General features: G+C 45.2%; 1 protein-coding gene across 27 annotated transcripts in view; it reads left to right on the top strand.

Moving 5' to 3' along the window:
• NCAM1 (neural cell adhesion molecule 1) overlaps window positions 1–14467 on the top strand; it is a 323782-nt gene that overhangs the window by 247540 nt on the left and 61775 nt on the right. For all 27 annotated transcript variants that reach the window (XM_030829226.1, XM_030829220.1, XM_030829225.1 and 24 more), the window contains exons 2-8: window positions 1441–1515; window positions 3334–3552; window positions 4570–4713; window positions 5090–5227; window positions 6311–6428; window positions 6881–7050; window positions 13388–13530. In XM_030829226.1, the coding sequence (XP_030685086.1) occupies window positions 1441–1515; window positions 3334–3552; window positions 4570–4713; window positions 5090–5227; window positions 6311–6428; window positions 6881–7050; window positions 13388–13530 (1007 nt within the window). The remainder of the gene's footprint in view (window positions 1–1440; window positions 1516–3333; window positions 3553–4569; window positions 4714–5089; window positions 5228–6310; window positions 6429–6880; window positions 7051–13387; window positions 13531–14467) is intronic.

Below are 14467 nucleotides of genomic sequence, written 5' to 3'. Positions count from 1 at the left end.
AGCAGGGGAGAAACTAGCTGCCCTAGATTACTCTATTTCTTCCAAACCAGTTTTTGGAAGTCTGGGTTTTCCCCTCTGATTTTCACAGAGGAGAGCTCAGCATCATCCCCCTGCCTCTGCCCAGGGCCCCATTTCTCTCCTTATGCCCTCCTCCTTCCCTTTTCCATCCTTGTCTCCACCACATCACCTCTTTCTCTCTGAAGCCTCTGCTGGGTTTCTCCATGACCTGCCTTGTCTGTTGCTGGCATGGTTAGGAAGGCCGCACCCCCTTTCCAGCCCCAAGCAGGCCCTCTAATCCCTGCAGTCGGCTGAGGACAACTGTAGTCTCTCCATCAAATAAGCATAGACCAAGACCTGCAGCAGCTCTGCCTGCGAGCTGGTCACCATGGCAACGAGCATTACCTCCATTCTACTGTGAAAAGAAAATGGCTGTTGGAAGGAAGGGCTCACTGAATCTCCATTCCCCAGCCTGTTTTGTTCAAGCCCGTCCCTCCTATTGGCCTGAAGAAGCCCCATGCACTGAACCAAATACCTGTTTGCCTTTAGATTTGGGGTTTACTTAAGAGGAGGAGAGGCAGAAAGAAGTTGAATTCAAAGGAATAAAGCATTTTTCCACCTCAAAACTCTATTTTCATGAGGAATGGTTATCTGCTCCCAGCAGATAAACGAGGAGCAGATGAACACAGGGATCTGTGAGATCTGGCGCAGTGTATTTTGTCTTATCGGTGCAGTGGAATGACAGAGCATATGGATGTTCAAATAAAAATTCAGGGAAAGTAGCCAAGGGACCCAGGGACTTCTGCAGGGCACGGGCTACAGAATTTCCAAAGGGTGTCTGACTAATTGGGGTGGTGATATGTGATGTTGGCTCCTGTTATGGAAAGAGGCGTGTTGGTCCTGTAGTCGTGAGGGAAGGTGAGCGTTTACCCTTACCATCCCCACTTCAAAATCAGTGTGAGCCCTCCTAGTGATTGTGTCCGGACAGCCTGGGGAACTGGCAGGAGACCCCTGAGCTTGATTCTGGAGTGCAGGCTTCCTGCACTTGACACAGCTGTGGAGACACTTCAGATGACATCCAGAAGGAACTGGTTGGGTCACCATTTCTGTGAATCCCACGATGTTGCTGTTTTGGAGCAGGATCATAAGTCTTCTCAAGGGGTTGGAAACATTTAGGGCAGAGATCACCCAGAATCTCCCAGGGCACCTTGCACTCTCTGATGGGAAATAGCTATTCCATAGGAGAATGGTCTGGGCCATGTCTCTTCCTGGCTCCACGTGGCCCTGGCTGTTGGTGGCACAAGTTCTCGAACTCCACGCAACCTCCTCCCTTCACTCTTAAAGTCAGTTGGGAAGCCTGTTTTTGAATGGAAGATCTGGGTTTCATTCTTGAAAATTGGAATGTATGTTTGAACCGAACTTTTTTTTGTTTTGTTTTTTCAGTTTCTCTGCAGGTGGATATTGTTCCCAGCCAGGGGGAGATCAGCGTTGGAGAGTCCAAATTCTTCTTATGCCAAGGCAAGTGCCCAGTGTACAGCTGCATTTTAGAACTTGTTTCAGAAACTCACCAGGTAGAGCAGGAGCCCCCAGGCCATGTGAGCTGGCTGGTCACGCCACACCTAGAATTCTTGGCATTGCTCTATTACAGGGTCAATAATAGTATGGCCATTTAAGAGCCAGGGCCTCTTCCTTCCTTTTACAAAAAGCTGCCTCAACATAGCAAATCTGTTGTCTAGACTTCACCTTGACTACAGAGGAAGTCTAGGAGTTTTCTTAGGAAAATCAGCACAACTTCCAGAATAGTGAATCATGGCGCACCTCCTATTCTGTATACATTCAGAGTTCTCTAAATGACAATGGAGAACAGCAGTGGCTCAGAAACAATACTCCAGTGGATCTGTTTAAGGCTTATTGCTTAGAATTCCCCAGAGCCTGAAAATCTAAGTCTAAAACTTGCCTGTAGGTAAATAGAATGCTGGTATGGCTTTTGTTGTGAGGACATATATCCTGGGTTTACCAGGTCTATTGTGAATATCGATATTCTGTGCCATGGTCCCCGCCAGAGGTCTGAGATATGCCAGACCTGGTGACCTTGTTTTACGTTTAGAAAACATGCCCCATTTCCACAGCCCAGATAATTACCAGAAAATGTCGTGGAGGAAAAGGCTTCAAATTAAGCCTCGGATTCTCTGTATATGACAAGACTGGGATTCAGAACATGGAAGAACCAGGAAAGAGCTGAGCTAGGTGTAAACAGTGACATTTAGCAAGCAGCTTTTGGCAGGGAGGGGCCTTTAAATGCTGTCAAGATTTGCGCGGATGAGGTGGCTTGTGGCCGTCGGATGTGTTCACTGCAGCTTTGCCTTCATTACAGCAATTTCAATGATCTGGAGACGCAGCCGTGGAGCCCACAGCACATCTTGCAAATAGCGATATTTATTGAAAACATGATGGGCCCTGAAAGGAAGACTGCTTCATTTCCATACTAAGCATCTGTGCAGGGCTGGGTGGTGCAGGCTGAGAAGGGCGCCACGCGAAGAGGCAGGGCCCCATGCAAACAGGCAGGGCACCACCACGTCCGCCGGATCTGAGCGCCCTTCCAGCTCAGTGTCAGTGTCAGAGCCCTGTTCCAGCTCCGTGCCAGGGGCACCTCAGCCACTGCAATCTGTTCCTCCTCATTGATGCCTGGGGAAAGGAAGAATGGGTGGTTCTGGCCACCTTCTTTGCAGCATGCAAGGAAATGAATTTGTCTGAGCAGGGGGTGATGAAATGACAATCATGCCTGTTTGTGCAGGCAGATGCTAGAATAAACATGGCTGGAAAAAATAAAATAAAAAGTGGTTGGAATCTGCACTCCTATTCTAGCCAGTATTTCTCACCTTCAGCTCAGGAGACCCTTTATCCAAGGCTTCGAAAACAAGCCGATCAGTCGACTCAGACCGGTTAGGTTCTGGCACCTGAATCCTAAATACACTAATTCCCTTGGTTACCCGTTCTGTGAGGCATGTGTGTTCCTAGCTTAGTGCCCAGCACACAGTATGTTCTCAACAAGTATCTCTTCTCTTCCATCATTGGGGATAGGACCATGATAACAACTAGCACAAGTGGTTGTTGAGTTCTTTCCAAATATTGTAAGAGGTGTTAAGTATATAATAGTTAAATGCAGAGGCCAAAGAAGGGCTGCACATCATTCTAGCAGCCATACTCGCCCCTCTCTAATGTCCAAGCCTTGACTGATCTATTGTCCAGTAACTCTTACTGATCAGCCATTGTCAGTCTGGGGGGGACTTAGTCTTTTCAACTTCAGTTGCTTAAAAATAATCTCTTCCTCTTTAGTGGCAGGAGATGCCAAAGATAAAGACATCTCCTGGTTCTCCCCCAATGGAGAAAAGCTCACCCCAAACCAGCAGCGGATCTCAGTGGTGTGGAATGATGATTCCTCCTCCACCCTCACCATCTATAATGCCAACATCGACGACGCTGGCATTTACAAGTGTGTGGTTACAGGCGAGGATGGCAGTGAGTCAGAGGCCACCGTCAACGTGAAGATCTTTCGTAAGAGCCTCTTTCTTCTTCTGCATTCTCTGGCCTCTCCTTGCCGAGGAGACATGTGGGTAGTGGAAAGGTGGAAATGATGATAGAAGGACCAGCTGAGGGCCTAACCAGTCCCATTCTCTCTCCCTAAGTCTTTTTTGACCTTGGCCAACCCAGAACTCACAACCCTGGTTCACACTGGTCACAGCTACTCCCCCACAGGCGTTCATTCTCAAAATTCAAATTACACAGTTCCCAGAGGGCTGTTACAAGTTTCTCTATCCTTTCCCCAAATGTTGGCTGACTGTTCTGCAGTTTGGGTTCTTCTCCCTTCTTATTTCCGTCTCCCCTGCTGGTAATGGAGCCCAGGGCTCAGTGGGGTGGGGGATCATTATCTGAACACTCTCTGCCACTCAGAGCAGGCAGTTCCTATTGCCTCTGAAACCCCATCTGTAGGTGGCATCTCGTTACCTTGTTATTAATATCACGCATCCATCCTAGTGGTTGGAGTAATGGTGGGTGACGCTAATGGAACAATATTGATTGCACGGTATTTATTGCCATTCCATGTGCTTTTTTTCTGTTCTTTTCATCAGCATTCTGTCTGCCGTAGGAAAGTTGGGGTGGGACTGGGCATAGCAGTTCGAGTGGGAGACAAGAAAAGGACTGATGACTCTTACTATTCGTTGTGGAATGGATGTTCCACCAGTTCATTCCACCTATAACCTGTGCTTCACTGGCATCATCCTGCATGACAAGGAACCGTTGGTGAAGATATTCCTTTCGTTCTGTAGACCCTTTTCTGCACAAAATGTGATAAATTTAGCACTCAGTGAGCAGATATTGGTTGCCAAGCATTGGTAACCTATGCTTGGGCCAGCTTCTCCGCCTGACGTCTATGAGGGTGCCCCTCTTATACAACTGTACATCAGGATCGAGACTTGCCCAAGACTCAAGTCCAGGTAGCATGGCTCTAGTGAAAGGGGATCTTTGTGGGAGAAGCAGCTATTTTCCCTCACTCTTCTGTTCATTTTCCAGAGAAGCTCATGTTCAAGAATGCACCAACCCCACAGGAGTTCCGGGAGGGGGAAGATGCCGTGATTGTGTGTGATGTGGTCAGCTCCCTCCCGCCGACCATAATCTGGAAACACAAAGGCCGAGATGTCATCCTGAAAAAAGATGGTGAGACCTGAATTTCCTGGCATCTGCCTTTTCCCCAGGCCACCAAGTTCCCTAGCTTTTTCACCTGTACTGAGGCATTCCAATCCAAACTCCAATTCATGTGTGCCTGAACCCTCATGTGGTTTCTGGGTCCTGAATAGATGTATATCTGAAGTTGGTATACTTAGGTACTTGATTTTCTCTCCAGTATGAAAGACAAATTTCTAATAGACATTTACTCTTGGCTGTATTTCAAAGCCAGGGACACATTTTCTTGTTTGGGCTTAAAACCCCACCCTATAAGACTGAAGTTAGGAAAAAGGAAAGAGACTCAGCCACCTGCCTGCAGATGCTCTCTGACTGATTCTTGGATGAACCTGCCTCTTATCTCTTCTAGTCCGATTCATAGTCCTGTCCAACAACTACCTGCAGATCCGGGGCATCAAGAAAACAGATGAGGGCACTTATCGCTGTGAGGGCAGAATCCTGGCAAGGGGGGAGATCAACTTCAAGGACATTCAGGTCATTGTGAATGGTGAGGAGATCCCGTTCTTCCTGATCTCTGCATTGCTACAACCTTGGTTCTCCAAAATCATTCTCTTTAACTTCCTCTTTGGTCTGTAAGTTAAATCCTGTCCTGACTCAATCATCCATCTCAGCTAAATCCCCTCCCCACCGTAACATCTAGATTTCTCTCTTTTTTTTTTTTTAATATACTTGCCTATTGGATCTTCCCTCAACTATGAGGGATTTTAGTGTAGCAATTGAATGTCCTTCACCATTCTGCAGCACTAAAAACTTTCCCCCTGCTTACCTCTTAATCCTCATTGTCCTTGGTGTTACCATAAATGTGAAGTTAGTCCGCTGCTTAAATGTTCAAAGAAAATATTACAGTCAACTCAGGCCTCAGAATAGTCAGAATCATGGTCCATAGGCTTATTAATCTTAATTTGCAGTGTCAAATAAACACACCCATGGAATTGATCTGACATTTACAAGATGTTTACAGGAAATTATAATGTCGGTACTAAGAAAATAAGTAAATCAGAGTTGAATTGTTTTGACTATTGACACATATTTTTTTGCCAAACTCTCCCCCTCTCATTCCTTTGGTAAAAAACAGTTTTGTACAAGGTTGTTTATCACAGTCCCAGAGAAACGGCACTCTTTTTTGTAGCTGATGCATTCGAATTGGTGTTCACCATTTAACCACTGGGAGCAGTAATGTCCAACTTTTTCCAGTATGAAGAGCCCCTTTTTAACATCAAGTTTCACTGACCTCAGTAGTTAGTAAGTTTAGTATGCCTTGACTGAGAAAATATATAATGAAAAATAGTGACTATAAATTGAATACCATCTTAACATGAATAAAATGTATTATTATAGCTTCTCAATTAATGAAAAACAAAAATGCATGTTTGTAGGAGAACCGTCTATTCAGTCTGCAGAAGTTATTTAGTACACACATGAATTTCGATTCCTGACACTAACTCTGTAGCTGCACAGGACGTTTGTCCCACAGGCTGAGAACTCCTGACCTGGAGCCGTGTCTCTTCTCCAGGCCATTGGGTTCTTCCAAATTTTCACAACCACCCCGTGACACCCTTTTTTCCTTCAGTGCCACCCACCATCCAGGCCAGGCAGAATATTGTGAATGCCACCGCCAACCTCGGCCAGTCCGTCACCCTGGTCTGCGATGCCGAAGGCTTCCCGGAGCCCACCATGAGCTGGACAAAGTAAGAAACTGGCTCATGCCTTTTATCATGGACTAGAGGAGAATGGGGCATCATAAAGTCTGCTCCACGTTAGTGTCTCAGTGGAATGGATGTGGGCTTCTTAGGAATATCAACCCCAGGAGAAGAATGGACTCTTCTATAAGATTCTCTTGCTTGTGCATTGATTATTCCTTCAATTTCAGCCTTGTGGGGGCAGAGTCAGAGCCAGAGGATGTGGTCTTGGGAGCCCACTTTGAAACCTTTGTGGGTACAGTTGCAGCCCTTGGATAGTCAGAGGATGGAATAGAGGAATAAGAGGTGTATGTGGATGTTCAACCTGGTGCCTTAACTTTTTGTGAAGACCGAGGCGTCTTTCCCATTGACTCAGTCTGCATTCTATGGAACCTAATTAAAAATAAATGTCGTACTTCTGTGGTCAAAATCATACTACTTTGCATTTCTACACACTCTAGGGATGGGGAACAGATAGAGCAAGAGGAAGACGACGAGAAGTACATCTTCAGCGACGATAGTTCCCAGCTGACCATCAAAAAGGTGGATAAGAACGACGAGGCTGAGTACATCTGCATTGCTGAGAACAAGGCTGGCGAGCAGGATGCGACCATCCACCTCAAAGTCTTCGGTAAGGGCAGTGGGGGCCCAGGTCACTGCTCTGCCACAATTCCCCTTCCTCTGCACATTCAGTCCATCAGTAAGACCCTGGCCACTCTCCCTCAGAACATAACCCAATGCAACCATTTCTTGCCAGTTCTACCACCTATGCGCTAGTCCAAGCCACCATCATCCTCACCTGGACAGTCTCATAGCTGGCCTCCCTGACTCTCCCTATTGGTTCACTTCATTCCCTTCTGCTCACAGTAGCCAGAATGACCTACGTGCCACCCATCTGTTTGAAAGCCTCCAGTGGCTCCCTATGGCAACCGGAGTAAAAGTCAGACTCCCTGCAGTGGCCTACAAGACCAGATATGAACTAGCTCTTGCCTTCTTCTCCAGCCTCACCTTTCTTTCACTTTGCTGCACATGCAAAGTTCTCCAATCACACAGGCCTTCTTCATGTCCCTCAGACATACCAAGCTTGTTCTTCATCTCGGGGTCATTGCCATTGGTTTCTCTTCTGCTTGGAATATCTTTCCCTCCGATCCACTCTGAGCTGCCTTCTTCTGATCCACCATTCAGATCTTAACTCAAACTCAGCTTCTCAGTGGCTCCTTCCTTCACTGCCCTGGCTAATTCAACTCCCCCTGCACTGCGACCACCCCCACGCACCTCCACTCCTCTCTCTTTCGTGACTCTTACTGTATCTTCTTTGCTGTACTTAACAGTACCTGAACAGATGTCATTTGCATATTTGTTTTGGGGATTGTCTGTCTCCTACCTCTACTAGTGTGTAAACTTCCAGATAGCAGAACCCTGGCTGTCATACACGGCGTTATCCCTGTGACTCCAAACAGTGCCAGACTTGGCATAGGCCCTTGGTAACTTTAGTGGTCGACGGGCTGTCTGCTTTGCCTTGTTTGCCTTCTTCCCTGGCCTGTGTGAAACAGTGTTATGGAAGAGCCCCCACCTCCCTGCTCACTTCATCTTCATAAACTCAGGAAACTTCCATTCATTTCAGAACTGAAAAGCATTTTAACCTGATCTTGAAAAAAGAATTGGTTGCAGAGAAACATTTAACCTAATGGTCCTCAAGTCTCTCCGCATGTCTGTTTAGAAAACACAGATAAACTGGTCTACTGTAGACAGCACTGCTGGGGAGGTGCCAGTCTGAGGGGCAGCTCTTGTGCATGGAGCCCCCAGGTCATTAAAATGTACACCTGGGAATCAGGGTTGGGGCCTGCTTATCCAGCCTGATAAGGAGAACTGTTCATAAACACAGACCTTTGAAAATCAAGACTTTATATGCAAATGACCTGCTAGTTATTCAGTAGTAAACAGCTGGGTTTAGAAACAGGCTATCAGTTTGGTTCAAGTTAACTGTATGTATTTGAGAGTGAAAGCTAAACTTCAGGAAAAATATTCTTGAAAGTCTTTTTTTGAATTCAGACTGATCTTCCCTAATCACTTTTGTTTTAGTAAGTTTTTCCATATTATAGAAAAAGATAGATGCATTTGTTAATTAATCCCTTCATTTAATAAATATGTATGGATCACCGTTGTTGCTGGACACAGGGGCTACAGAGATGAATAGGATATGATCCCTTGACCCTGGGAAGCACAAAGAGGGAGATAAATGGATAAGCATAACGTTATAGTAGTGTCAGCAACATTTGAGTGACTGCTGTGGACTCAGTCATTGCCAAGTTTACAAGATGAGTAACATGGACTCTGTTCTCGTCGGTAGGTTCACAGGCTAATGTAGATAGTCAACGCTGCAATTTGAAATGAAGACACATTATTATGGCTTCATAATAGCAATATGCACAGTGTTTTATAGGAAACAAGTTCTCTGGTCCTGTGCGATGTAAGTTAGAGAAGTCAATAAAATGTACTATTTCATAAGGAGGAATTACCCAGCTGAAGGAGTGGATGAGAATTTTTGACAGCCTGGGCACAGGCACAGAGGCAGGAAAAGCACAGGCTGTGCTGAATGGGAGCTTCTTGTGGACAGGGGCTGTGTCTGTTTTACTCACAGATACATCCCCAGCACCCACATACAGTAGGCACCAGATTGAATAAATGAAGGAACTGTCATTAGTTCTATGTGATGAAGCAAACATACATATGTGGCAGGGAGATAAGCCTGGAAACACGATCATCACCTGTCTTTGGGAAATTATTTTAGACTTTAACTCCATAAAGTAATAATAATATCAAACACAAGCAGAACACCTATAATGTGCCAAGCATTCTGTGAAGTGCTATCCGTAAGTTAACTCTTTTAATCCTCATCACGCCCCTATGATGTAGATTTTATTATTATCCCCATTTTACAAAGGAGGAACCTGATCACAGAGGGATGAGGTGCCTCTGGATTCAAACCGAGGCAGGTGGCTCCTAAGTCCCTTCTCTAATCTAACAATGATGGTGGTTAACTCCAGGAAACCCAACAGAACACAAATTGTATCTGAATTATATAGGGAGTGTCTGGCAATACTAGAATCAGTGCACTCTGCCTGCACCACCAGGTAGCTCATGGTTTCTCTGTAAAAGCAACTCAGCCCTGACTTGGCTGGGCATGAACAGATCTAGGCTTCTCTTCCAGGCCTCTCTGGTGGTGATGGCTGCCCCAGAGTAGTGAGTTCAGGGCCATGTGGGACCGTGGTAGAGGGAAGAGAGTGGGTCAGGTCGACGGGAGGCAGTCACAAGGCAGGGAGAGTAGGGCGGGGAAACTGCTAAGACAAGATATGTCTTCCCACCCCTACCTTGGACACATACACCCCTCTTCATCACAAACACACACAAACACATATACACATATTTCACAATTTCTTTCCCGAGACTGCAGCTGGAAGAATAGGGAGCACAGTGGGGCAAACAGAGAAGAGGTGGCCAGGGTCCTGAAGAGACAGGGCAGGAATCATCGATTTGTAGAGACTGAGTCCATGCAGAATGGGAATCCTCCCCTGTCATAGCCTGAGGAGCGTTCATACACCCTCCCTGAAGGAACCTGGTGCCTCCTCTCCACCACCTTTTCCCATCCATCCCCCCTTCTCATCCTCCTTTCTCTCCTCCTCCACTGGCCTCCCCGTTGGTTGAGGAGACTGATACAGGGCTAGGGAGACACCTGAGGAGGGACCAGCTGGTTAGGGCTCCTTCTCCTTCCACTCTTTTATTCCCTTTCCAGCCCCTTCTGACTTGCCATCGTGGACCATCACTGGGGGAGAAATGGGACAGGTTCCCCAAGTGGGAGTAGAGTCTACAGCAATGAGGTAGAAAAGGGAGGAAACCTGTAGCTTAGATAGTGAAGAAAAGCCCAGAAGTCCTGTGGCTTCAAGAAAGGATGTCCATCAGTATGTATGGGACATATCTCAATTAGGGACTTTATGACGTAATTTGCATCATTCTTTCCTAAGAAAAAGACATGTTCTAGCGCATGTTGCCTTAGTTATTAGCTAGATGCTCCTTTGACTAAGTAGGTGCATCCTATCGTCCTTTAAATTTGGCAGTGGATTCTCATTACTGTTGTCCCCATGCGTGCCTCTGAAGAAGAAGTTTTGTCTCTATTGATTCTTAGGATGCTCATGTACATGCTCTTGAGGTCTCATGCTGCTGTGGCTGAGGCAAGTTCACCAGTGGCCAGGAGCCCTGTGTCTCAAGCAGCCCCTGAGGGTTACAGCTAAGGACAAGCAGTGGCCTGAAAGAAGGTGCATCTGGTCATGCCCCATAGCTTAGTGCCCAACTTCTTTGTTCAGGGATGCAGGGGCCTCAGGGCTCTTCTTCGGCTAGGGTTGTAGGAGCATGGACTGGAGTGGGAGTAGACAAGGCTGCCTCTTAGTGGCAAGCTTTCTTGGAAAACTCACAGGAGGAAATATGGGGAAAGGTGCAGTGGAACAGTCTGAGGCACTAAGGCCCATGGACGCAGGTGGAGAATAGAACAGGGATCCAAAAGCCAAGAACTCATAAGAGAGGTTAATTAATAGAGGGCAGGGGGTGTAGGAAGATGAAACCCAGAGAGATCCCTCTAGATGCTGGAATGCAGAGGGAGGGAATCTTTTGAGTAGGGTGACCCAGCATCTGTCCCTGTTTGCCTACTAATGCCCTTTGTCCTGGTGTAATTATTTAGAGCCTCTCATGTCACTCTCAAGAGAGTCCCAATTTAGACAATAAATTATGTATATCACTGTCTTGTTCTAAGGTGGCATCTGAGCTTTGTGAGTTAGTTCTGACAGTACTGCTTCTAGAGTAATAGAGAATTAAGTTATCAGTAGGAAGCTTGCCTTCCTTCCTACAGCACTCTGTAGACTATACAAAATTAGCCATAATCATGTTTGAATAAGAATATGGTTTGCCTTTTTTCTAAGGAGTCATACAATGCACCTTCTGTAGCCATCTGGGAAATGGAGCCTCCAAGGCCAAATATTAATAGATGGCAAATGACCCTTGCCTGTCTTCTGTTAACCTTCGGCTGCCGTGACAAAGTACCGCAGGTCAGGAGAAGGTCAGCAAAACACTGTCCAGATCTCAGAGTCTGACAAGATTTTAAGAGGCCCCAAATTCAGCCTTCCTGGGATTGTCTCCAGACCTCAAAACAACTGTTGAGTTTAGCGAATTCAGTTGTATGGCTGAATTTTTTTTTTAATTTTTTATTCTGTGACTTTTACAGTATAGAGATTCAGCTCTTATTTTACCTTTATTTTATTTTATTAACCTTTTTGTTTTTCATGTTTATTTTATTTTACCTTTATTTTACTTTACCCTCTCAAACTTCCCTTTCAATGGCACTTAGCACGTATTCCTTCCAATACGAGTTGTAATATTCTCGAAAATCGTACTTATTTAGGAAGACACAATAGGGAAACCTATGAGGTTTAACCTCATTCATGTGGACTCCATCAACTGAAATCTATGAACATTTGGCCAAATTGGATTGAGATGTGCCTATGTGCTATCCATCAAAAAAGGATTTGCTAAACAGGCTGTCAGTATGCATTACCTTTAGGCAAATATTTGAACTATATAGGTGATTTTATGTAGAAGCAGGTTATTTGCAGCAAAAAGTATATAGTTCTATTATTGTTTTCTATTTATTAAAACAGCATCAAAGACCTCAACATGGAGAATATATATAGGCAGTTGTTTATTTGCCTACTTAGGGTTACTGTATGAATTTGAATATAAAACAAATGTAGTCTTTCAAAAACTAGCTATCATTCTCTTGGGGTTTTTTGGTTCATTTGTTTGTTTCCCTAGCCTGGCCTTTTCCTATATTCACGAAATAAGTTGAATTTGTGCAGTGTTATCTTTTCTCTTCCACACAAAGTTCAGCAATTTCAGAGCATAATTGTTTTAAATTGGGAAAATTCAATTTTCTCTAATGTTTTAACATTTAACTTAGCTTTGGAATGCTTGCGTTTTTTTGCATTACCCAAAACATTTGGAAAATGAACTCATCTCAACTCATCTCCTTCCCATCCTGAGCCCACCCCAGAGCCCCCATCCAGTTCCTTGCCTGATTTCTTCATTTGAGTTAATGCTAACACCATTCTCCCAGTCGTTGAGACTCCAAGTCACTTGGACTCCTTCTTATTGCTTCTTTTGGTTCTTCTCACCCCTCCTTGCCCTCTGTTCAGTTACCACTTACTGAATCTTCCTTCAGCATCTGTCTCAAAGCTGCTCTTTGCTGTTTCCCCTCGAACGACCTCGTTCAGGATCCAACGTTACCGCATATCTGGGTCATTGCCAGGGCTTCCAAACTGGTTTTCCCACCTCAAAGTTTTCTCTTGTCCAGTGCTTCCTGAAATGTCCCTAGATTAACCTTCTTGAAATACAAATGTTTTGTGCCCCTGATTAAATGCTGTCTGTGGGCCTCCACCAGGCACCAGGTAAAATTCCAGCCATCCAGCCTCACTTTCCTGTGCCTCATGCCACACTGTTCTCTTCCCAGCCATCTCTTTATGTTTTTTGCTTTTTTGCTTTTATTCAGTCAGTTTCCGACACTTCAAATGACTCCATCTCCACCCTAGAGTTCCACCTGCTGAAAATCTCATGGCCCAGCCCCAAAGCCGTTTCCTCTTGAAGGCTCCATCCAGGGAGCGATCTTCCGCTGCATCATGCCTCCTGCATTCCTTGCCCTTATCACTCTTACTCTATAGAATATTTCTTATTCTTATGGTTTCTGTGTTGTCACATGCCTACATCATTGTAAGCCTTGGAGAGTCAGGTCTGTATCTCCTAAAACACCTAGACTAGGGTCTTATACTTAGCAGATAGATAACCTTTGTTGGATAGGTGCATGCCATCATTTAAACCCAGAAAGCTCAATAATTAGATAAACCCAGAGAAATATTTTGTCTTTTCAGCAAAACCCAAAATCACATATGTAGAGAACCAGACTGCCATGGAATTGGAGGAGCAGGTCACTCTTACCTGTGAAGCTTCCGGAGACCCCATTCCCTCCATCACCTGGAGGACTTCTACCCGGAACATCAGCAGCGAAGAAAAGGTATCATGCTGCCCAGGAGTTTCAGGGCCTTGGAATGCAGACTTAAAGCAGATTGAGTCTGCTCGTGCCCAGTTCTCTTTGGTGAGCTGGGAGATGGGTTATGGTCACCAGAGGCCACAGCCAGATCCCGGGGCCTCCCTCCCCAGTCCTGCAGGACATGGCCTGCTCAGCATCCCCTTGCGGTGGAATAGACACAATTCCTTGGATAGGTTGGCAGGGGCGTGATGTATGCGCATGCTTAAGTTAGATGTTCTGGGGAGGAGGCGGTGGTGATTTTCAATCCCAGAGTTATGGAGCTGTGAGGGAACAAAGAGAAGGCAATATCTTGGTGCACCAGGTGACATGTCATCATCTCAAGAGCACCCTGGGAAAGATCTCCCAGAAATAACCAGGCTCAAAATGAACCCATTAATTCTTTTTCTTGTGTTTGTATACTCATGCTATACATGCACTTATGCACAAATGCCTGGTTGCCATTGTGTCTGCCTGTATTCTTGGTCACATTCGGATACCATTTTGTTTTAAAGGCAAAAATATTTAGCAGTTTCTAAATCCTGGTTGTTCAATATATTCATGGAGGGTTTAAGAACATTGTAGCAACCTTCCGGGCAAATTAAAATGGTGGGAAAGATTGAGCTTTAAAGTCCATGGATTTATAGGCCACCAGAAAGCTAACTTTATTGTTGACAATATATAAAAACTGAGGTGACCCCACATCATACAGCCCTTGATTATTGAGTGGGCCAAAAGTAGGAGGAAAAAGCTTGGTTTTAATGCAACTTAAACCCTCTTATGGTACTTCTCCAATCTCATCTTGTATATCCTGTAGTAATGGGCTTTGTTTTAGTTAGCCCAAGTTTTGTCACCTAGTCAGGAGTAATGGCCTTAGCTTTATGGAACATTTATAATGGATTGCTTATTGATCAGAATGTCAAAA

This window comes from Nomascus leucogenys, chromosome 15 (genome assembly GCF_006542625.1).
Source record: "Nomascus leucogenys isolate Asia chromosome 15, Asia_NLE_v1, whole genome shotgun sequence".
In the NCBI taxonomy this organism is placed as follows: Eukaryota; Metazoa; Chordata; class Mammalia; order Primates; family Hylobatidae; genus Nomascus; species Nomascus leucogenys.
This window is presented reverse-complemented; position numbering and strand designations above follow the sequence as displayed.